The sequence below is a fragment of the Mustela erminea genome, chromosome 17, assembly GCF_009829155.1.
Source record: "Mustela erminea isolate mMusErm1 chromosome 17, mMusErm1.Pri, whole genome shotgun sequence".
NCBI classification, from domain to species: Eukaryota; Metazoa; Chordata; class Mammalia; order Carnivora; family Mustelidae; genus Mustela; species Mustela erminea.
Genome location: NC_045630.1, coordinates 41,054,193 through 41,079,495, shown reverse-complemented (window position 1 = coordinate 41,079,495; position 25,303 = coordinate 41,054,193). Strand labels below are relative to the sequence as shown.

The 25,303-nt window shown below is 40.1% G+C and overlaps 1 protein-coding gene across 8 annotated transcripts in view; it reads right to left on the bottom strand.

The window, feature by feature from the left end:
- The window catches only part of NR5A2 (nuclear receptor subfamily 5 group A member 2), a 151,091-nt gene that overhangs the window by 30,020 nt on the left and 95,768 nt on the right, over positions 1-25,303 (bottom strand). For all 8 annotated transcript variants that reach the window (XM_032318689.1, XM_032318691.1, XM_032318690.1 and 5 more), the window contains one exon: positions 21,330-21,477. In XM_032318689.1, coding sequence (XP_032174580.1) covers positions 21,330-21,477 — 148 coding nt within the window. The remainder of the gene's footprint in view (positions 1-21,329; positions 21,478-25,303) is intronic.

Sequence of the window (25,303 nt, the reverse complement as noted above, 5' to 3'; positions counted from 1 at the left end):
TTTCCTAAAGCAGTTTCAACTAAGCAATTCAGAGCACCAGTATCCACTACGGAGGGATTTCAGAAACCCAAACTATTCTTTTTCCTTATTTATATCTGGAATACTGCAGATACCTCATATTGACTTTGAAGAATTCTCTGTATACCAGAGCAAACCTCACAGATGATTTCTGTAAGTAAATTAAGAATGCAAGAAATTTATTGTTAATATTCATCAACCCTGGTACACCTCGGTGACTCAATCACTTAAGAATATGATTTTTTTTAAAGATTTTATTTATTTATTTGACAGACAGAGATCACAAGTAGGCAGAGAGGCAGATAGAAAAGGGGGAAGGTGACAGGATCCCCGCTGAGCAGAGAGCCTGATACAGGGCTCGATCCCAGGACCGTGAGATCATGACCTGAGCCGAAGGCAGAGGCTTAACCCACTGAGCCACCAAGGCGCCCCAGGAATACAACTCTTCATTTCAACTCTTGGATGTCAACTCAGGTCATGATCTCAAGGTTGTGAGATCGAGCCCTGAGTTAGACTCTGTGCTAGGTGTGGAGCCTGCTTAAGATTCTCTCTCTGCCCCTGCACCCCTCTAAAAAAAAAAAAAAACTCAGCAACCTTATTAATATTTAGTAATCTAAGATCTGAAATGGAGTGAATTTGTAATTTTATCTCATTCATATTTTTACTGCACTGTTTATTAAAGTGAGAGGTGATGTATGTGTGGTTACATTTCATATATTCGATGAATTACTGAAGAATAAAATTATATTTGATCATCGTCTTTATTCAAGTTTATAATCATTTATGCAGCATACATATCCCATAAACTTATGTGATTTGAAAGTTCAAACTTCTGAATGTAGGGTAGACATCCATATATGTATGGTAAACTATGTTCTTCTAGTACATAAATTCTTTTTGCTCAGGCCCTTCTTGAAGTCATTTCAATTACTTGGGGGCATCAAGTCACTCAGAAACCTGTAATGGGAAAACCTAGTGTGATTAGCCCTAAGTTCGCAGAGGGACTGAAATTCGTATTTTATACTGCTTTTTGTAATTTTAAAAGTTAGATCTTCTTTAAAAAAAAAAAAAAGAAAGTCCAACATTTATAGAGCTACCAGTTTAAGACATTTAACTAGGTTAGTATTTTTCAGACCAAGATTGGTGGAATACCTATTTCGGACTCACCTGAGAAGTTATTAAAATAGTGACATTACTCAGGAAATTCTGTGCATTACCCGCCCCCCCCACCCCCAACCCAGACGATTTTAATGAGCAACCTAAGTTTAGGAATTACTTTTAAAAACGTGACATGCTTGAGAATCACGTGAAGAGATGGTTAAAATGCAGATTCTTGGGTCCCTGGAATCTGCTTTTTGCATAAGGACCCAGGTGATGCCATTGCACGTGGTCCGTGAACAGTGGCCAAAAGGGCTCTCATTATAGTAACAGAAACAGCATTTACACAAGTCCTAGCAATGGGAAATGTGTTTCGCAAAGTGGGATAATGGCTAGAGCCTGGACTATGGAGTGAGCCAGCCTGGACATACCATACACTAGATGGTCCTAAGGAACCTACTCAAGTTCAGTTTCCTCAGCTGTAAAATGGGCTGATTGTACCTCCTTTCATAATCACTGAAGGAATCACAAGTGATAGCAGTGTAACTAAAGTGTACATCCGGCAGCCTCTGGCAGAGCAGTTTAAGAAAAATTACTTTAACGCTACTTTAAGTCTGGGTAAGATGTTTTATAATGGTATTTTAGATTATGGCAAATGCTTAGTAGAGTTTGAAAAACGCCAAGGAGAGAAAAATATTTCCCAAACAGGGGGTTGGAAAAGTCTCCAAGCAAGAAAAGAAAGGGTTTCTCAGAGCTTGAAAGATTGGGAAAAGCTCTGAATAACATTTCTAGAAAATAGGAAGTATAAGCTAGTAAGGAGCTACACAGGTTCTAGGAACATCGAAGTGTCCATTTTGCTGGGAAAAAACAGCATGCTGGGGAGGGAGTAGAAGACAGCGGGACATGAGCTGGAAAGGCCGTCCAGGGTCTCACTGTATAGGGCTTCAGTATGAGACCCTGGCTGATGTGTCCTTCTTTATATATGTGTGCACGTTTGTGTGCTCGTGGTTTCAATGGGGGTTGTAGTAGGAAGACTGAGGGCTTGCCAGGATTTCTGTAAAGAAAGGAGATCTGCAGGACTTTAGTCAAGCCGTCTCAGTGAGTTCACATTCTGGCATATCCTTTCTGCTTTAAACATTTATCAATGACAGAAAAATAAGAGAGGAGAGAAAATGACGTAAGTGAGGCCCCCAAACAGTATCAACATCCGGGTCAGAAACAAAAGAGAAATGCAGAGCAGTGGCCAGGGCTGAAACGGTGATCAGGAGCAGGAGTCCAGCTTCTGGAGGATGATGGGAAATAAAAGGTTACGCACCAGGCAACCAGAAGTAGGACTGGCATGAAGTCAGGGCACAGAACAGGGCCACTGCAGGAATTATATTCTTCTGCTCCTTTTGTAAAAGGAGGCTGCAAAAGAAAGGTGGGGGGGAAGCCAACAGAACAATTACAACATCAAATTACACCAAAAGAAATTGTTTCTATAGAAGATTCAGATGCAAACTTCAAAATCAGTCTGCTCAAATTGTTTAAGAGATAAATAGGGGCACCTGGGTAGCTCAGTCAGCAGGGCATGTGACTCTGTATCTCCAGGTTTTAAGTTCAAGCCCCATGTTGGGTGTAGAGATTACTTAAAAATAAAATCATAAGGGGAGCCTGGGTAGCTCAGTGGGTTAAAGCCTCTGCCTTCGGCTCAGGTCATGATCCCAGGATTCTGGGATCTAGCCCTGCATCAGGCTCTCTGCTCAGTGGGGAGCCTGCTTCCTTCTCTCTCTCTCTCTGTCTGCCTGACTATCTGCCTACTTGTGATCTCTGTCTGTCAAATAAATAAATAAAATCTTTAAAAAAATAAAATCTTAAAAAAAATGTCCAAAGCATAAATAAAAGGACACTATTCATTAAAAAAGAAAAATAAATTATGTGCCAACACAGGCAAAAATTAAACACTAATAGGTACATATGGAAAATAACCCATGAGAAATCTTCAAAACAATAGTTATTCATATAAAAAAGTTAACTGATGAGATACATACTAACTAGATGTCACTGAAGAGTAAACTAGAAGATTTTTTTTTTTTTAAAGTAGGCTCCACACCCAGTGAGGGGTTTGAACTCACAACTCTGAGATCAAGAGTCACATGTAAGCTATACCAACTGAGTCAGCAAAGTGGCTCTAGAGATGGTATTAACATAAAGAAGAGCACAATAAGATGAGGGTGGTAGGGTGGGAGGCATTTTTTTAAAAAGGTACCAAAAATTGAGGCTTCAGCATGTCTAACAGGAGTAGGTTGAGCAATTTACACAGAATATATAAAAGGAGAATAACTGAGTATTTTCCAGTATCTTCCAATAAGATGTGTACTTCTGAAATAAATCTGTACTTACACAGCTTGTAGTGAAATTATAAGATATCAGCAATAAAGAGAAAAGCCTCAAAGTCATAGGAAGAATGGCAATAGACATCCAACAGATCTCAAGTGTTCAGAGAAGATAATGTCAACCTTAAGTTTTATATCCAACTAAACTATCATTCAAGATGAGGCGAATTGTAATCATTCTCATGAAAGTAAAGAATGGCTTAGCAGTAAACAGATCAACTCACCTCTTAAAAAAGGATTTATTTACATGTGCTTGTCAAACAGCTAAATACACACATTCTTGGGTACTGACCACAAGAGAAATGAAAACTTACATTCATACAAAAACCTGTACATGATCTTCATAGAACCTTTATCTGTGACAGCCCCAAACTAGAAAAAACCCACACAGTCTTCAAGAGATGAAGATCTACCATGGAATACAATACAGCCATAAAAAGTAGCACACTACTGATATACTCATGGATGGATTTCAAGGGAATATGGCTGAGTGCAAAAAGTCAGTTCCAAAAGATTACAAGCTTCATAATCATAATCATAATCATATCATGTTCTCGAAATATCAAAATTCCTGAGATGGAGGACAGATTTGTGATTGCCAGGGTTTAAGTTAGGACAAAAAACTGGTGTGGCTTAAAGATAGTACCAAGAAGTCTTGTAAAAGAAAAATTCCGTATGCCAACTGTGTTGGTTAGCTATACAAATCTATACAAATCGTAAAACTCTAAGAACCACACACAAACATGAGCACACAAATGAGTGCACATAAAACTGTGATACAAGCAAACTGAATAATGTGTAAGCTCTATGGACTATACCAATGTCATTTTCCTGGTTTCTATATTAACTATAGTTATCTAAGACATTACAACTGGGGAAACTGGATGAAAAGAATGTGTAACCTCCTTGTACAACATTTCTTTTTTCGCCACTTGCTTTAAGTCTGTAATGATGTCAAAATTAGAAGTTAAAAAGAAATTATAGACTGGATTTAAAAAAAAAAAACCCATACAAAGCCTAGTCATATGCTGCTTATAAGAAACCCACAAGAAACCCAAGAAACTCTACTGAACCAAGTGAATACCTGAAAATAAAGAGATCAGGGGAAAAAATGCCAATATGCATTATAAAAATCTGTTAAAACTCTCAATTTCAGACAAAGTAGATTTTAAGATAAGAAAATTTTAAAAAAAGGAAACATAAATTTAAGAAGAAGAAACATAATTTAAGAAATAATCCACCAAGAAGATAGTATATTATCAAGAATAATGTAAGTAAATAAAACTTGGCACCTAACAGAAATTCTATTTAGTACATACATCACATTTATAAAAATGAAATAAAGATAACATCACAAAGGAAGCTCTAACATGATTATTTCAAACAATCAATAATGTGCACAGCCTTATAATGCTATTAACGTAGAACCCAAAAATGAATTGCCCATTTGTTTAGAAATTTTAAAAACCTACCACTAAATGAGTCCTGGGTTAAAAAAACAGATCACAATAGAGATCACAGAATATTTAGAACTGAATATAGGCTCAAGAGATAGCGTGTTCAGGTTGTGAACCACACATGTCTAGGGGATGACTGACCAGAGACTATGATGTTCGTGATGTCCCCTAGAGTTTTGTAGAGTGATTTGCACAATGTTGCAGCAGCACTGCCATGTCACAGAAAGTTTCCCACATCAAAACTTCTGCAGACAGAACTATGGCTGTGCCATGTGGCAACTGTCTAACACTAAATGTTTTCATGAAAAATAACTGAAATGTGTGACTGAAAATAGACTAACCAATTTAACTCAAGCAGCTAGAATGAGAACAGCCAAGTGATAAAGAGCAGCATTTACTGACATCAAAGGCAAAGAAAAAATAAAGGATTCCCAAGGTTAATACCTTTTTATTTAAAAAGCTACCTAATAAAATAGACAAAATATTTCAGAGTAAATTTTGAGTGTTTAGAAGAATTCCCATTAAACACTGGAGTACGGCAAGAGTGCTTGTTATCACCGCTTCAAGTCAATATTATCTAGTTAATAAAATAAGACAGGGAAAGGAAATTAGAAATAAAAAAAGACAGAAAGACTATGACTGTCTGGGTAAACTAGTTTAAGTGAGAGAATTCAGCAAGTTTGTTAAAAAGAAGTTCAACGTATGTATTTAGGGACTCCCCAGGTGGGTCAGTCAGTTAAGCACCTGCCTTTCGCTTGGGTCATGACCCCAGGATTGTGGGATCTAGTCCTGTATCTTGCTCCTTGCTCAGTGGGGAACCTGCTTCTGCCTCTCCCTGTTTGCCTCTCCCCACTGCTTGTAGTTTCTTCCTCATGCTCCCTCTCCAAAATAAATAAAATATTTAAAATATATATGTATATGTATTTTAAAATGTACGTATTAAAAAATCAGTTCTATGTGTATTAACCAATCAAGAAATGTAATAGAAAAAGTTTATACTCACAGTAACCAATTCTATAACCAGAATAAATCAGTAGCAAATGATATCTCTGGGAGAAAATGACAAGGCATTACTGAAGCAAATACACCAAAGTACACGACTGAAGGAAAGACAAACTATGTTCATGGACGGGGAGAACTCAATTCTATCAAGATAATCATGTTCTCCAAACTAATCTCAGTACAATGCAATTCTATTCAAATGTCATTTAGGTTCTTTCTAGAATTAACAGCAAGCCAATCCTATGCTTCATATGGAAAAGCAAAAGCACAAAAATATTTTAGACTTATTTTGAAATACCAGGTGGAGCAAACTGCTCAACGAGATACAAAGACTTATTATAAGAATATTTAAAACAAGTGTAATTAGCACAGTGATAATCAAATAGAAAAATGGAACAAGACAGAGTACAAGAAGAGACCCACACATAGAGATTTTGAGTATACAAGAAACGTGGCATTAAAAACAGTGGGAAAGACAAGCTGTTTAGAGATGACTGACTACCTATAAGGAAAAAAATGACAAGTTTAGGGACAACTGACCACCTATGAGGAAAATAAAATAAAAACCAGATCTCTAAAAAAAAAAAAAAAAACAACCAGATCTCTTATACACAAAAATAAATTCTGGGCACGGTAAAGAGCTAAATTTGAAAAGGAAGGTTATAATATATTTGAAAAAATTCTACAGGAGGACCTATTTTATGATCTCAAAGATGAAGATTCCTTAAAGAAATACTTCCTGGAGATACAATACGCAGCGTAACTACAGTTAATATTGCTGTACTGTATATTTGAAAACTGCTGAGAGAGCAGACCTTAAAAATAAGGTCTTTTAAAGACCTTATTTTTAAAGACCTTATTTTAAAAATGAGGTTACTTTTTTTATAAGAAAAAAACGGTAACTATGTATGGTGATGGATGTTAACTGGACTTACTGTGATCATTCTGCAATTTATACATATATCATTACGTTGTGCACCTGAAACTAATACAATTATCTCTGTTTTTAGAAAGGCTACAAAAAGCAACAAATAGGAAAATACTGATAGATGTAGCTATTTCTGAGATAGAAAAGATACATAAATAAAATGTTAAGTGTCTGCATATAGCATATATGCATATAGCATATAATCCTAGGGTCCTAGAATCAAGTTCCACATTCAGCAGGGAGTCTGCTTTGCCCTCTGTCCCTCCCTCACCTTGTGCACACACATGCACACACGTTCTCTCTCTCCCTCTCAAATAAATAAATAAAAACTTTTTTTTAAGATTTTTTAAAAATTTATTTGACAGACAGATCACAAGTAGGCAGAGAGACAGGCAGGCAGAGAGAGAGAGGAGGAGGAGGCAGGCTCCCTGCTGAGCAGAGAGCCCGATGTGAGGCTCGATCCCAGGACTCTGGGATCGTGACCTGAACCGAAGGTAGAAGCTTTAACCACTGAGCCACCCAGGCGCCCCAATAAATAAAAACTTTTAAACAAATTGAAAAAAAAAAAGAAGAAATGAAAAGCCAGTTATCTTTTCTTTTTATCTAACTCCCTCCCTCACTCTCTACTGAAAAGGTCCCATCAAATCAATAAAGAAAGACATATGTATCTCAATGGGCGACGGACATGAATAGATACTTCAGAGAAACAAAAAAAAAAACACTTAATTTCACTGGTAATCAGAATGCAAATTAAGACAGAATAATGACAAATTCAATTATAGTTTTGATGATGATATTGGGAACCCTTAGTTACCATGGACAGGAATGTGTAATTTGGTACAGCCCCTTTGAAAACAATTTGGCTATTTCTAGAATTGAAAAGGGATTGCCCAGAAACGTTTGTAGAGGAAGACATGTAGAAAAATGTTCCCTTGGCGTTGTTTATAATAAATATCCATCAACTGGAGAATGAATCAATAAATTGTAGTGTTCTTCATATAATGAAATACTCTAGATTTCTTGTCCTGGAAGAATACTCTAGATTTCTTAAGGATTTCAGAGCTACATGAATCAAAATAGAAATCTGGAAAACATAACGTGGAGCAAAAAAGGTAAATTAAGATGTCTTTCAATCCTAAAAAGCCTTATTCTTATGTAAGATAAGTTTCTGCAGCTACCTCTTTGAAAAAGGAAGTTCCTTGAAGTTATAATTAGAAGTGATACTGTTACAGTATTCATGGACCCCGATCCCTTTTGATACGGGTCATCCTGGAGAAATGCCAGCACATGTGGTTATCCAATTTGTCCTACAATTTCTTGTGGCAAGGACTAATAATAACTTGTTAAGTAATTTTCAAAGAAACGGCTAATCCTAAAACTCTACCCTGACCACTGAGTTTCCATGTTGTACTAAAGAGGACATGCTGAAGCTTTTATTTTGGTATTCTTAGAATACTTAAAAACATGCACCAATTCATTTTTCAATCTGTTCTGTTTCCTGTTCTTCCACTACTCTAAGACTAGTCCTTAGAATTTAAAGCTAGAAGTATTATAAAATAGAGAATCTGTTAATAATCCAGGCTAAGAATCTCTGGTAAATTATCAGATTCTGTTCACAATAAAGCTTTGCAAGAAGATGGGGGATTTGGACACCAGATGCTTCTTCACATTAAAAGGAAAATCTGCACAGAGTCAGCATGAAAGCTAAATACCCTATAATTTTAACAGTTCTTCCGAATTCAGTGATAAACCTTGCAATCCCATTCTTAAAACTGGCAAAGAGAAAGTGGCCCTGGATAAAACCACACTTGGTGGTCTTGAGTGGGATGTTGTGAGGGGGCACTGTGAACCATTAGGAGACTTTCAAGATCTAGAAGGATCAGATTTCCTCTAGATTCCTAACAGGTCTACTTAAATGAGTTGTCTTCATCACAAATGCCAAGCATTTGTACAGTGCTTTGTGGTGTACAGACTTAATCTATTTCATCAAAACAGCAGCAGTGATTCCTGGAGAATACCTGGAATTCAGAAGCTGAAGTGCGTAAGTCTCTGTTCTACTCCTTTCTAGCTGGGGGAGATAGTGTAGGTGTTTGACTTCTCTGTTCTCAGCAAAAGGGAGTAAAATAAAAATGGCTAACTGCTTATCCAAGGTTGGCACTGTGAGGATGAGAAACAACCCGTATTAGGTGCTCTGTTCATAGAAGACAATAAGAGGTGGCTATTAAAATCGAACATACAATGGGCACCTGGGTGGCTCAGTGGGTTAAAGCCTCTGCCTTCAGCTCAGGTCATATCTCAGGGTCCCGGGATTGAGCCCCTCATCAGGCTCCCTGCTCTGCAGGGAGCCTGCTTCCCCCTTTCTCTCTGCATACTTCTCTGATTACTTGTGATCTCTGTCAAATAAATAAATAAAATCTTAAAAAAAAAAAAAAGGCACACTGGGACGCCTGGGTGGCTCAGTTGGTTAAGCATCTGCCTTTGGCTTAGGTCCTAATCCTTGGGTCTTGGGATCAAGTCCTGCATCAGGCTCCTTGGTCAGCGGGGAGTCTGCTTCTCCCTCTGCCTCCTGCTCCCCCTGCTCCACCCCCAACCCCGGCAAATCAATCAATCAATCAATCAATAAAATCTTTTTTTTTTAAATGGAACACACTATGTAAGCAAGTATTATATTGATTTTGTTTGTTTTTAAGAAATGCTTTCAAATATGAACTATATTTGAGGCGTGATACTAAGGGCTTAGGAATACAGAATGAAAACAGACCAGGCATTCTGGCTGTGGGACATACAAAACAATTACAAAAAAACGTTAAGTGGAGATCTGTATTAAGAAGCAACAGGAATTCAGAGAAAGAAGCGTGAGTCTGTCTCTGAAGACTTCTCAGAGAAGACGGTTTTGAACTAAGACATGAAGGACACACCTCACAGAACAGCCTGCAAGCCAGATCCAGGTGTCCACATTTTCCAGCCAGGGCAGCTGGAGCTCATGGTACACTTGCATGTTATTATGACCTAGGGAGGCTGCTGACATCAGTCAAGCCCTCCCCATGAGTCTTATTCTGTTTCTAGGTGGCAGAGCCCAGAACTCTGGATGTCCAAGTTCCACATTTTTTTTTTTTAAGATTTTATTTGTTTATTTGACAGAGATCACAAGTAGGCAGAGAGGCAGGCAGAGAGAGAGGAGGAAGCAGGCTCCCTGCTGAGCAGAGAGCCCGATGCGGGGCTTGATCCCAGGATCCTGGGATCATGACCTGAGCTGGAAGCAGAGGCTTTAACCCAATGAGCCACCCAGGCACCCCAAATTCCATATCTTTGAACTGTGAAAATGTTTTACACCACGCACAAGTTCACGATTCAGTCTTTACTTCCTCTCCCACCTCCTAAGTCCCTTGAGTTTCAAGACAGTAATAGGAAGGAGGGAGAGAATATTATTATTATATAATAATAATAAATATATAAAATCTATAATAGAATTATTATTACTACACAATAACAATTACTAGTTATTAATAAGGCATCTGTTATTTTGTTAGAAGTGTGTTAAATAAAGTATAAAGTTAATTTCTCTAAAAGTTTTCAGTTCTCAAATTACAATTTCCTTAGAAAGATCAAGTTACCCAGGACGTTAGTTCCAAAAGAAATAGTCGGCTCCTCTAAGTCAAATATTCTGTTTTTTATGTTTGAATCTATTTAGCCATTAGATTTAGAGCCTACGTATTAGTCTGAAATAAAAATTTCAACTTTTTTAGGTCAAGTTAACTACAGAACATTTACGATTCCAGAAAATTAGAGGGCGAAAGTTGAGGCATTTCCTGGCGTAAGCTTTCTGCAGGGAGCAGGTGTCCACCTGGTCACTCCCCTTTGCCAGATCATCCCTATCTAGGGCCTCCCCGGGGCCAGAAAGAAGACTAATTACTTACTAATTATTTGACTATGGTTTGATCTTGGGATTTGCGGTAGAGGAAACAAAAGAAGTGGCTTGAGTTTACTTCCTCTGACATATTTCAAGGTAGCAAAGGTAATAATGGCTCCTTTGGATAGTAGATCAAAGATTTTAAACAATGACTTGGTACTGAATGAATCTAGCAGTCACTACTGACATGAGGAATGCCTTTCTTCATTCTGTACACCCAAGATTGTAACTGAGAAAAGGCATTTTCCAATATGGGACCCTCACTTATAGGACTTCAGCTGACATAAATAGAGACGCTATGAATGATAATAATTTACCAATACTATGTCTCTGGTGCGGTGCTAAGTTCTTCACAGTAATTACTGCATTTAACCTCTCCCAACAATCTTTAAGTAAACCTATGGGAAAACTAAGGTGATCTAAGTTGCCCAAGAGTGCAAACAAACAAACAAAAAAACCTAAGTTCAAGCCTGTAGTCTGTATCACTAAGCCATACCACCTCAGTAGGAAACTAGTTCTGAATGCCTCCCCTTCCTCTCCCGCTACTTTATGTATTATTCTTCCAGACCCAAATCCTAAGCCCGTCTTTCCTGTGTGGTACAGAGTGACAAGTCTGGAACCAGAAAACCTGACTTGGAGCATGGGCTCTGACTCCTACCCATGCCTTGGGCGCCACAGCCAGGTTCTGAATCTGGTCACTGAGTTCCACAAAATTACTGTAATGTTTAATATTATATTATATTAATACTAATATTATATGTAAAAAGTGCTTTCTAAATAAACTTTGGCTCATAAATCAGGGAACGGCAGTTGTAGGGGTGGGGGAGGGGAGGGAGAGTCCTTGTTGAATGGATGCCATTTCCATGCTGGAAGACGAGAGAAATGCTGGGGATGGAGGACTGCAAAACAATGTGAATGTACTTAATGCCACTGAAGTGTACACTTAAAAGTGGTTAAAATGGTAAATTTTGTGTTATATATATTCTACTATAATTTTAAAAATTAATGAAAAAAACCTGCACCTTAGAAAAGAAGTCCAACAGGGGCACCTGGGTGGCTCAGTGAGTTAAAGCCTCTGCCTTCAGCTCAGGTCAGGATCCCAGGCTCCTGGGATCGAGCCCCGCATCGGGCTCTCTGCTCAGTGGGGAGCCTGCTTCCTCCTCTCTCTCTGCCTGCCTCTCTGCCTACTTGTGATCTCTGTCTGTCAAATAAATAAATGAAATATTAAAAAAAAAAAAAAAAGAAAAGAAGTCCAACATAGATCGTAATACTGGTAAAATAATCATTTTTTTCTCTTAGGACAAACGGTAGAAAGAAATGATTATTTCAGGGGTGCTACCAATTCTTATTTTTTATTCTTATTTATTTCAAGGCAGAAATACACAACCAGAATGTGGCCACACCCCACAGGGATCAGGCGGAACTGTCCAGGTTGGGGGCAGCACTGTCATCCAGGTCACTCCGACCTTTGTGAACGGCACAGAGCTCCACGCTCCCCCAACAAAGCTGGGAGAATCAGAGAGTGAGCACTGTGGGCCAGACGTCTTCCTCCAAAGTTCAAAGCTCCCAGACACGGCATGCGCAACAGCTCTGATGTGGTAAAATGTATTGCACATGCCTTGCTCTTCTGGGAAATTATTTTTATGCATCACAATGGTAACATGTTTAAGATGCCATTAAAAAGGATGCCCCCTCCCACAACTCTATCTAATTTTGAAAATAATGCACAAGTGGGATTTCAGTAATTATCGAAATCCATCCATGCCTGTGCTCTTTTCCTGGGCATCGATTCTAAAACCTTCAGCACAACCCGACCCTGTAGGATTGTGCACGACTCAGTGTCTGTTAGTCTCAATCTCCTTATTCAGAAGGTACAGTTCTAGGATTTTTTCTTTGCTATGGTACAGCTCTAGGATTCGGTATCTGTTCAGGGCTGACGCCAAACCTTCTCTCAAAAACCTGGGTAGCCCAGAGTGTGGGGTTTAGGAATGGTATCCCCTACTGAGGCTTCAGGTGACCCCATGTAAAGAGCCCCAACTCTTTTCATGCCCCTGAACACTGTCAGATTCGTGTAACATGAGAATCAAGAAGGGATTTTGTGTGTGTTTGTTTGTTTTTCCTGGAGGTTTTCTTTACATGTAAGTAATCTCTACACCCAACGATGGACTCGAACTTACATCCCAGAGATCAAGAGTCCCATGCTCTACGGACTGAGCCAGCCAGGTGCCCTAAGAAAAGCTTTCCCACTGACAACATGGGTGAGACTAATGTGTGGGGGGGGCATGTGCTGGTTCACTGGAAAGGAGAGCAGAACAAAAAGGAAGAGAAGTCACGTAGTGTTGCAACGGTGTGTTGTGTTTTAGACTCTCCACCTAAGGCCCTACACCTTTCTCACAAGCGTCCCCGGGGTCCGAAGTGTGGCTCTGTACCACACTAAGGAGTTCCCCTCCCTTTGGAAAGACTGTATGTTGCCCTTTCACACAATGATCAGTACAATGGCTCTGCCCCTAGTAGACACTTGATATATTTTGTGGAGTTCACTATTTCAAACCAATGAAAGGTCTCTCTAAACTTCCAATTTATTCTTGGTTCCTCTCCTGAATCATTCGGCTTGGAATCTAAACTTTTTTTTTTTTTAAAGATTTTATTCATTTATTTGACAGAGCGAGAGATCATAAGTAGGCAGAGAGGCAGGCAGAGAAACGAAGAAGCAGGCACAAAGCCCGATGCAGGGCTCGATCCTAGGACCCTGGGATCAACACCTGAGCTAAAGGCAGAGGCTTAACCCACTGAGCCACCCTGGCTCCTGGAATCTAAACTTTTTTTTTTTTTTAATATTTTATTTTTTTATTTGACAGAGAGCTAGAGAGAGAGAGCACAAGTAAGCAGAGCGGCAGGGAGGGGGGAGAGAGAGAAGCAGGCTCTCTGCTGAGCAGGGAGCCCGATGCGGGGCTTGATCCCAGGACCCTGGAATCATGACCCGAGCCGAAGGCAGCCGCTTAACCAACTGAGCCACCCGGGTGCCCCCCGGAATCTAAACTTCTTAACCAAACACGGCCAGAGCTCAAGACTGGACTGACTGGACTAAAGCAGTAAGGGATTCCATTCCAGAAAAAATACCCCGAGGGCCTGGGGTATCCAGTGCACTGGTGTGTAGGATCTGCGCGGACCATGTCAGCCCACGAGCCTCTTCTGAGTGTGGCCTAGTCCAGCCACTTCGTTCTGCCATTGTAACAGGGCAGCTGGCACTGCCGAAGCAGGGACAGGTGCCCACCCGAGCAGTGAAGCGTTCGTGTTGTTTTCCTTATTGGCTAGTCCCAGTTCGCCGGGCCAGTACATCTCTGAAAAATCATCTCACTAAATAGCAGTAGTTAGCAAAACGACAGTATTAGCATTAACAACAAAAAAATAATAAATGTTTTTAAGCATAAGCTATTCAGAAATATGCCTAAATAAATGCTATTTGGGCAATTATATCCCTGTGCCAGCAGATAACAAATGATAATCACTTCTTCCACAGCCGTAAATACGTATTGATTAAGTTCAAACTTAGAACTCCAAAATGAATTATATCTGGTCATGGCTAAACTGTTTTGCTCACTGAAAGAAAAAAAAAAATCCACACAACACCTATTATACTGCATTTAATTAAGACAAGCATCAACTTTATGTGCCATTATTTGCTTCTGCCAAATCTCTATGGTGTAAATATTGAACGGTGGCATCCCTTGAATGCTAATCAATCTTTTCTGAATTTCAAATGATTACATAAATTTTAGGACACGCTTTATTTGCCGGCATCACCATCAGCTGCGTCTGTATCAGCGAGGCATTAGTATGAAGATATGCATAGTTATCTGACAAGTGTCTAGTGAGTGTTTTTCTAAATTAGAATATCATATATGAAAAGGTAAAAGCCGAGGCTGAATGCTAATTTTCAGAACAACCCTGGGATACCTCTTTTGCTTATCTGACTTCATGAGGAACAGTTTAACCAATGCACTTGGGTGAAGATGTGAGAGGAAGGCACTGCACCACTAGGCAGGCCAGTTGGCGTGTGCATGCGCGCACGCAAATGCACACGTGTAGGAAAAGGAGCGTCTGCAGTATGTGATGTGGGTGTTTGATCGTATTTAGAGGGAGGCTGTCATAGAACAAATCCTGGGACCAACCTCAGCAAGGACGATGACCCCGTAACAGAAAGACTGGTTTTTGCTGGTTGAAGACCATCTGTTACGCGGATACCAGGTAAAGGGAATCCCGGGATATGCAGACGACTGTGCTTTTTTCACAACGGAATTAATATCTAGACACACATTGTGATTGCACACAAATAGAAACTTGTATGAGTTTTCCGCCCTCCGGAAGTTTTGCTGATGCTTCTGGAGGGAGGCAGTCAGCTAAGCGATGGGAGCAGGTGCTCCTGTTTCCCTCTCCTAGGTTAGCCGTAGGTTTGCTTTATAGCAAACCGTACCTGTGCCCTCATTCTCTTGATTTATACGAGGACTAGTCCATTTTGCTTTAGGCACTGCAAACAGAGTTTAATCAACGTGGTGAGATTTCTCTGCTGGATTTGGAAACCTTTTTCATTAGCTCGATTTAATGTGGCAAAAAAGCAAAAGGCAAATTCCTATTTCTCTTTGCTCCTATTGCTTTGCTTAGAGCTGGGCTTTCTTCTGCCACCCCCACCCCTTACACAAACAGGGACACAGTCTGAGAGTAAAAAACAAACAAAAAACCCTCAGACCCAACACGCTGCTGGGCCTCTGGAGAACTGGGCAAAAAAAAGTACCCTCTTTCTTTTTGTGACACCTTACATTCCCTTCTCTCGCGGTGTGTTCTAGAACATCTCCAGGCTACTCTGGAAGCGCTGAGCAGAGGAAGCACCTGGACACCCACTGTGCCCCCTCCATCCATGCACACTCCCGCTAGGGGTCTGCAGCTCAGGTAGGGTGGGTGCAGGAGTCCAGAGCACAGATGACTTTTCTTTCTCAGGATCACCTCCTAACCGGTAAATTTATCAGGTGTTTCTGCACAGGAGGTGGGATTTTGAAAAACACGGTTGTAATTTACATCACAAAACCATGCTCATGGTCAGGACCTGGGTTCACGACCTGGGTTCAAGGGTGTACTGTAGTTTATGCAACCAGTTGTGGCCCTCCTCTGCACGACTACGATAGCCTTCCCAGGGGCAGCTAACAACCACGCAGATGGGATGAGGACGGTATGCACAGGCGGGCTTTGCTCAGCACAGGACGGGACACACCAGCCTTGGTGGCAGCCTCATTATGGTCTTTCTCACTGAGCAAAATAGCAGAGTCTTCCCTCCAGGGCTCCGGATTGAACTGCCGTGCTTTCTGGGTGGTGCTAACACAGAAACTTCTAAACGCCACCCTTCCTGACTGCAGTGGAATGTTCCTGCAGGTCCCGGTTGGCTCTTATTAAGTGAGATGTAAGATCAGTAGCCACTCTCTGCCCATGTATAAAGCCTTCATTTTCCAAACGAAGTGTCTATGTGTGCCAGTGCTCCCAGGGATGAGAGTTCCCACATGGGATTGTTTGTGATCAACTAGTAAACTCTCACAGAGGTGCTGACTTGGGCTTGGGTCACAGGAAGCCCATTTCCCTGTTGGCGTTTTGTCTAACCATGAGGACGAATCCCGTGTGGGATGTGTGATGGTACAGTCAATGTCTCATTCCAAATTTGGAAATCTGGTGTGACCTAAAGAGCTAAAAAAAATGAGCAAAGGTATGACTTTGTTCAGCAAAGTTAGCGTAGACAGGCTCCCATCAGTATCAAGAAGGAGCTGTACGACATTCCTCAACTACATTACTTACCATGGACTGACAGCCTACGATCTTGCATTTGCTTGGAAGAGACATGCCTTTATCACCTAGTTTTAGCCATAAATATTCTTTCTAGTCTTTCTGCAAGTTGGCCTTCCCCAGGAGCTAATAAATGAACATCTCCCCTTATACACTGGGAGAATGCAAACTATTACTGAAATAATTTAACTTTGAGGAGGTACAATAGAGTTCCCTGGAAAAACTGTACTCAGAAATCTATCCTGCCCTTGAGACATGACAACCTCCTATGACATGTCACCAAACCACTCTGGTAAAGGCTTTGCTTTGATTTAAAATTAAATCAATCCATGTATGGACCTTTTTCATCAGTAGTATTATGGTCAGCCTCTACCATGTACCAGGAAATGTGCCAGACACCTGGAATACAGAGAAAAGTGAAGGACAATTGCTAACCCCAACTGAGCCCCAGTCTAGATAGAGCACGGTCTGCACAGAAGCAGCGCAGAACAGAGCAGAATCATTCACCCTTCCAGTGCACTCAGACAGCCTATACCTGGGGCAACCGTAGCTGCTTTGGGGGCTGGGAAAATCCCCTCAAAGAGAAAAACAATCTCTTTAACACAGCTGAATATAAAACAGTGCCTTGAGAAACACCGGCTGGGCAAAGAAGAGAATAATTTACAACAAATCAAGGGCCTTCATTAGGGGAAATAATATGCAGTATGCCTTTAGTACTTTCTCTTGGCACCTGGGATATAACAAGAGTCCAGCAGCATCCAGCCATTAAGTCTTGAGGCTAAGAAAATCCAAAGGCTAGAGTAACATCTCAGTTGGCACATTCTGATTACCCGGTCGCTTTGAGCACTGAAGCCACACAGATACTCCTGATGGACTTGACCATGTAAGGACACTATTCAGGATATGCTGAAATCTGGTGACTGTTTCCCAGTTCTGCATTTGTCTTCAGATCACGTCTGTGGGAATTCTGCTCATCTCTGGAACCCATGCAATAGCGACATTATCTGAGGGTCGTGATTCCACATACTACTTCTACGAGTTTTGTTTCTGCACTGTTGGTGACAGACAGCAAATTTCCTTTCATCAGTCACCTGGGGTTCCTTTTTAGAAGGTGGAAGTACACACCAACAGATCAACATCAAAAAGTTTATTTTATCTTCTCTTGGGTCATCAGTTTTAAATACCCCATGTAGAGTATCTCCTCTTTTGCCAAATTATCAACGGGCTCAAGTTATGTTATCTCAGTGTTAAGGAAATTTTTTTTTTAAATCATATATATATATATACACATATATATTTATATATATAAAAATTTAACGGGATTTTAAGAAAACATTACTAGCAGACTGGGCCCCCAGAGCCTACTATATTATATACAGAAATACTCTGAGAGAGGGGACATTTTTTACTTGAACTTCTTTTTTCAACAGCTTAACTAACTGATGTCTGTTCCTGGATGGATACAACTTGCACAAGAAAAAAACAAATCAGGCAGTGGGATGGAAAATCTCTAGTCAACGATACATTTAGGTTAGTCATGTCATTAGGTTTTCATGGAATCAGGACTCCGCTTTAGTGAAGAATGACATTTAGGAGGAGGACGGCTTCTACCAGAATTTGATTTGACTCCACTAATAGGCTACTGCTCCTCTAGAGTCTTCTATTCAAGCACCCAGAAACCCAAGACTCCTGTGGCCCTTCTTCCTCCTAACTCTATCACACGGTTTGCATCCTGTTATCTTGTTCATGTAAGCACACTCCTATCTCCACGGAGTGTTAAAACCACCTCTGAACAGAGTTTCCAGCCTTGTTCGTCTCCAGGCCACGTTCCACATCACTACCAGAAACGCAAATCACCTTACATTACCCACACCTCAGCCCCTTTTAAAGAATCCAGTCGTACTTCCTAACTGCCTACAGAATGAAGATCATGGTACCTACTTTGGTTTACCACCATATCCCGGCGCCCACCTCATCACCTGACAGACACAGAGAAGCGCCTAGTAAACCCTTGTTGAATGCCTTAAGGTCCTCCATAACCAGGCTCTCGCCCACCCCTCAAGCCATACTGATCTACTGGCTCCCAAACTCATCTTGCTCTTCCTTGCCGCCATGCTTTAGCACCAGCCAATCTGACTTCGACTGTTGTACCTGTTAGGGCTCACATCCTACTTTCGCTCACCAGCTCCATCTGGTAAACATGGTTTCATCATCCAAGAGAATACTGCTACAGTCCAATCTCAACACAGCCCCGAACCTATGACCAGTTCACAGAGTCCTCACTTTGACTTTGAGTTCACTCTGAGGCTCACAGAGAGGCTCAACGCTGGGCTGGGATCAGAATGCATGGGTTTTCAGACTTGGACCGAAAGGGGTACGCAAAGTTCATGAGGGTTTGACACAGCAGGTACCGATTCTGCACTCGGACTCAGCTTTCAAGGGGGTCTCTGCTAGGATTTCATTCCCATTACCGGCGAAACAGGTGTTCCAGGACTGGCCTGGGTACCTAAAAGTTGATTATCCACATACCACAATAAAGCTGCACAAAAAAGATAATTTATTGTTTCCCCGCAAATTGGAAACTACCAGAATGTTACTGCCAGTTACCATCTTCTTGCTTCTTTAAAAATAAACCCTTGACAAATAAATAAGTAAATAAATAAATAAACTTGATCAAAACTCTATTTGCCTCTGATATGAAAGCTAAGCTTTCTTTTTTCCCTTAAACAACAAACAAGGCAGTTTAAGGAACAGTGAGTTAGACATTCAGTGGTCCCCAAATTCCAGACACAATCAACACACTCAAATAGGAGTGTGTGTGGCTGAGGTTCTGGGACACAGATGGCCCAATAGTTCAGGAGGATAATTTGTGAGGTTCAAGGACTGAACGCACTTCAGAACCACCACCCCCAACCCCCTACTTCCTTAGTGTTGGCAGAAAGCACAGCAATTTTGAAAAAAGATGAAGGTAAGATAAAAGTGAGGAAAACAAAACATGGCCCATCATTAATGTCTACATCTCCAAATGAAATGCAGTTATTCAACTAATTTAAAATACCACCGAAGTGGGGCACCTGGGTGGCTCAATGGGTTAAGCGACGCGGCTCATGTCATGATCCTGGAGGCCTGGGATCGAGTCGCCCCGGATTAGGCTCTCTGCTTGGCAGGGAGTCTGCTTCTCCTCTGACCCTCCCCCTTCTCATGCATGCTCTCTCTCTCAAATAAACTTTAAAAATCTTTAAATAAAATAAAAATACTACTGAAGTGAGATGACTCTCTTTAAATATTTTATCACTAAGATGCTCTAAGATTCCTTACACAAATATTGCCATTTTTTCCATTTAATTACTGATCAAATGTGCCAGTTGAAAAGACTAAGATCTTGCCATGCATCAGAACGGCCTGTGAGATTAGAGCAAGCACGCCCGTGCTATCTTCCTCTTGATTTTCTAAAAACTGTTCATGGGTAAAAGATGTCGACTTACTTGAACGGAACTTTCCTACTTAGAACGGTTAATGCAGAAACCACACGGCATCCAGTCCTGGCATTGTAAACCTTTGAACACTACATCTATGAAATTCTGTTGTCTTTTTAAATTTTCAGTAACATTTCTTTTTGCTATATTTATCACATTTTCCAAAATATGAAAACGTTCTTTTTATTTTAAATGTTGACTACATGTGAAAAATTAACTCTGGTTCTATTACTTCAAACTATCCCTTTATTAGCAACAGTTGTGCAGTGCTGTCAAGAGGAATTTTAAAGAGAAAGTACCAAATTTGGAGAGTAGACACATCTGTTTTACTTTGCAGTTTGTTTTATTGTTTTATTTCTTAGGCTATGAATTCACAACTATCTTATAACCGAAGACTAAAGAAAAAACATATGTTGGTAAATCTGATTTCTGTATTTTTTTCATTCAGGGGAAGTTGCCTTCCTCAGCTGTCTGCCAATAAGTAATAAATGGACTTGGCAAAACGTTTATTTAAGTTGGCTTTATTAAGCCAACAAAATACAGAAATCAAGTATGGGACAGGCAGAAAAATCTGTTCCTTTGAAGTCAATAAAAATCCATCTCCTTAATCCTTTTTTTATTCCAAGCAGTGGTGATTTTTCTCAACTGACTCACTGAGAACCTTGATTTAGCCAATCTGTCTTGCTTAGTTATCTTTCTTCCCCAAAGCTTTCCTAAAGAAGCATCCTTTCCCCTTGACAACCATCATCTTTTATACTTGCATAGTGATGCATCTAGTTATAAACATTCTCTGGTTAATCCTGATCGAGATTTAAGAAAGAGGTTTTTAATTATGACCCATAGTTTACAATAAAAATAGTAGTCCGCAAGCTCTAACGACAGGCACATAGAAACGATCAACAGAAGGTGCCTACACTTTGATCCTGTCTTTCCTAAGCGATCTCCATTCAGCCTTCTGACACAGCCTTCTATGGCTGCTGCCTACTCGTTATGTCCGCTTTGGGAGAAACTTCAGGACTCCAGCCTAAGAACTGCCTTTTCCATGCCCCAACCCATCTACTCGCAGGGGATGAGTCATGCAGAGACATACACATAATATACTCACATTTGACAATTCCATCATTTGAAAAGGAGGGCAGTATCTTGATAAAAAAAGCATGTACTGACTTCAACACACGCAGAGTCCGGCACCATTGAATCACATCTGGTTGTACAGAGTATGAGAAAAGGATGCCTTACCTAAACTAAAGAGCACCAAGAATTTCAGACACACAAACTCTCGTTGATCAAACTGCAGAGAGCGTAGCTTTGCCACTAAGTCCTGTGCGTGACTCATGAGATTGTTGAGGGTGGCCCCGGCCTGGGATGCGATTATGGAATAGTCCACCTGTAACACAGAACTGTGTGTCAGAATCAGAAACACACGAACAAACAAAAATCGAGACAAATATTTTACTGAAACTTTTAGGAATCATGGGTAAAATCAGATGGCATTATAGATTTGTAACAGCGGGGACATTCCCCCAAAAAACAGTTTGAGACATAGTAGGACTCTGAGATGGATCCTAATTATTCTGATATATCTAATCATTTTGATAAACTTTGTAGGGAACAGATCTTGGCTACCTAAAATGTCTACCTTCATCTTTTTTCTATTGTAAAATTACATTTTCATGTAAGGTTAACATTTTTAACTGGGTCTCAAGTATGTTTAAAGGAAACTATACTACCCCTAAAAAGTGAATCCAGAATAGCTTTCTAAGAGCACAAGATGAATTCACCGGTGCATGAGAAAGTGAAGGCACAAAGAGGTAGGTTTCCATTTTTATTTTATTAAAAGACTATGTTTGGAAGCAGTCATTATCCAAGAATGCAGGCTTATGAAGGAGGAAAGAATCGCATTCTGGTTCTTCTTCAGGTTACTTCCTAAAAAGCAACAACCACTATTTTCATTCATATGATTATTAATATATTTCTCTCTAAAGACAGCAATCATCTTAAGAGGAATTATTTCTGGATATGGAAAACATTATAAAAAGCTTATTTTCTTCTCCATTAAAAAATTTTAAAAGGTGCTGCAATGCACCAATCTTAGATTATTCATGGGGACATAAAAAGTTCAGCTTATAATGATAAGTTAAGATGTTGAGATGGCTGTCAATGACGGTACTGGCTTTGCGGCTGCAATTACAGCATAATGGGAAAACCCAGTTGGTATCTGATGCTCCCATCCTTTTTGTACTGGAGAGCTCTCAGGCAACCAGATACTCTTTTAGGTGCATTTAATATTTGCAGCAGCAGCAAATTTGTCTGGGAGGCAAGTCCTCATCTGCCACTCACCCGGAGCAGACTGTATTAAATTTTTATATTTATTGACATTTCATTACCATAATTGACTGCACTTGCTTCTCTACGAGAAGGCACAGGGCTGCCTCCTAAGCAGGAGAACTAGTCCCCGGAGTAGAATTTGCAATTAAAAACAAGGCAGAATGGATTTTTTTTTTATTGTGTAAATATGATGAGTTGAATTTTCAGCTTTAACTAGAGAATACTGGATGTACAGAAACCTTTTTTTAAGAGTGAGAAAAATTAAGAGTCAGTGGAAAGACGACCCCCAAAGGTGTCAATCAGTTTATATAAAGTCAACTATGCATGAAAAAGGCGCACTTAATGTGTGTTCTAGGTCTGTTGTATCAAGCACAGCACTGTCCTTCCTGCTTTTTGTCCATGTGCTGGCATCTGTCCACTAAATTTAAACATCAAGTGTTTCTAAGAACTCCTTTGGTTTCTGTTTCAGAGTGTGTGAAAGGGTCAGGACCCAGGCAGCCCGAAACCTGAGCCAGACGCAGAGAGGACAAGCAGCTGGGACATTGGAATATGTGATGACGGTCAGTGTGGCCCCCAAAGGGATGTCTGAATTACCATTTTGCCAGTTCTGTGACATCTTTCTGGTCCGGGAAATTCTTCTTTTTTCTGATTTTTTTTTTTTAAAGATTTTATTTATTTATTTGACAGAGATCACAAGCAGGCAGAGAGAAAGGAGAAAGGAGGCTCCCTGCCGAGCAGAGAGCGCGACGCGGGGCTCGATCCCAGAACCCTGGGAACATGACCTGAGCCAAAGGCAGCGGCTTAACCCACTGAGCCACCCGGGGGGCCCCCGGTAAATTTTTCTTAAAGTGGTGCCTGAGCTCTCAATTCTTCAGCAACTATCCATGCTCTCCCTATCCCCCAGGTCATAAAAGAAATCCTCCAGAGACAAATAGGATCAGTGCGTGAATGACAGCAGGAAGGCCCTGTGGGGTCACAGAGTGGAAGAAAACTGGGACAGGACAGGAGATCTGGGCCAACACGGCCACTTACAGATGAAGCATTTCGGGCAAGTCCTATGGAGTCCCCATCTCTTGGTGTCCTCATCTTTACATAAAGCAGTTAAGCTAGAGGACAGTAAAGGTGCCTCCCATTTCTGTGATTATCAGGAAATGAGCGTTCTTGGAATAATACTACCAATTTAAGCCGAGAATCGGTGGTTGAATGCACTGCAGCTGCAGCAGAGAATGTACACAGCACATTTGATCAAGATCTCGAGTGAAGCCTTCAACCAGGAAAATGCACTAAAATAAACTGCAAATATGCTGGTATTAATATTTTGTAGCATGAAGTTAACGGAGTTTTGTAAGTGCATAGTTCTAACAAGTCTGCAAGAAGTTCAAATGCTAGAACATCATGCTTGAAAATGTAGTACATTATTCACCAGAACCTCGTTTTTGAAAAAAGACTGGTTCATTAAAATTTGGTATGTGTGCAGTTCTAACAGGTGTGTAATACTAAGTTCAAGCCCCAGAACTTTATACTTGAAAATACAGTGCACTATACCGGAAACCAACTACAATTGTTTCTTAAGATTCTATTCAGCTAGAAACCTTTAGTGAGATGAACTTCGGGAAATCAATTGGCATACCAACAACTTTATAGCTATACATTTATTTACATGCTAATTTGAAAGCTCAAACATGCTTATTAAATGGGAGCTCCGATAACATTTCCTTCAAGGATAATTTATCAAATTGCAGGGCTCCGAAGGAGGATGGGTGATTTATTCCTGCAACAGCACACCGATCTGCAACTTCCTTACATTTTATTACAAACATAATTATATTTTCCTTGTTGAATGCAGAGTTTGTGCTCATTTCAGGAGCAGCTGGCCTTGTCTTTTATGTACTTAGTAAAATTAATTTATTGCTCTCTTACATGTAATCTTTGTGCCATTAAATTCAAGGCAGATATTGAAGAAATACTATAAGCTGCTGTCCCCTTTGGATAAGTTTCACTCATCATGAAGGAAGAAACCATTTTAGCTAAATTGCTTTTAGTTCTAATAACTGAAATTTTTGATGACTTGTACATTGTAAGATGCCTGTCATTTTAATATGATACACAATAATAGAAGATAATGAATAAGTTGCCAGTAGACCTTTCCCTTAGGATGATGTTACAGTGGCTGTTAATTAGCTACAATATGCAAATACTAAAAGCAATCCCACTTCAAAGTACTCCATTGTTATTTTATATGTGTATGTAAGTATATATATACACAGATAGGTTTTATGTACATGTATTTTTAAAATACTGGATAGAAACAAATTCTTCTCTTAATTTTAAGATGTTAAAGATATAGAATTCATTTTATAATCCAGATGTTATGATAATATTAACACTAATTATTACAATAATCATTACTCTCTTTTTGCTTAACAAGATTTAACATATGCTTATATAGATGGCTGATTAAAAAGACAAAATGAATGCATGATAGCTGACCTTAGGTTTAAGTAAGAAATTTGGTGTGAATCACCAAATCCTCATTTCAATACTAGGTAGCGGTGCCCTGGGCTGTTCTTTGCAGTGGGATTCTTTTTTATTATTATTATTACTACTAACTGTTTTAAAGATTTTATTTATTCATTTGAGAAACATATAGAGACAGAGACTGAGGAAGAGAGAGACAGAAAGAGCACAAGCAGGGGAGTGGTAGACGGAGAGGGGAGAGTAGCAGAGGGAGAGGGAGAAGCAGCCTCCTCACTGAGCAGGGAGCTGGACATGGGGCTTGATCCCAGGATGCCAGGATCGTGACCTGAGCTGAAGGCAGACACTGAACCTTCACCCAGGTGCCCTGAAGTCGAATTCTTTCAATTGCTCTAATTCTCAGTGAACTA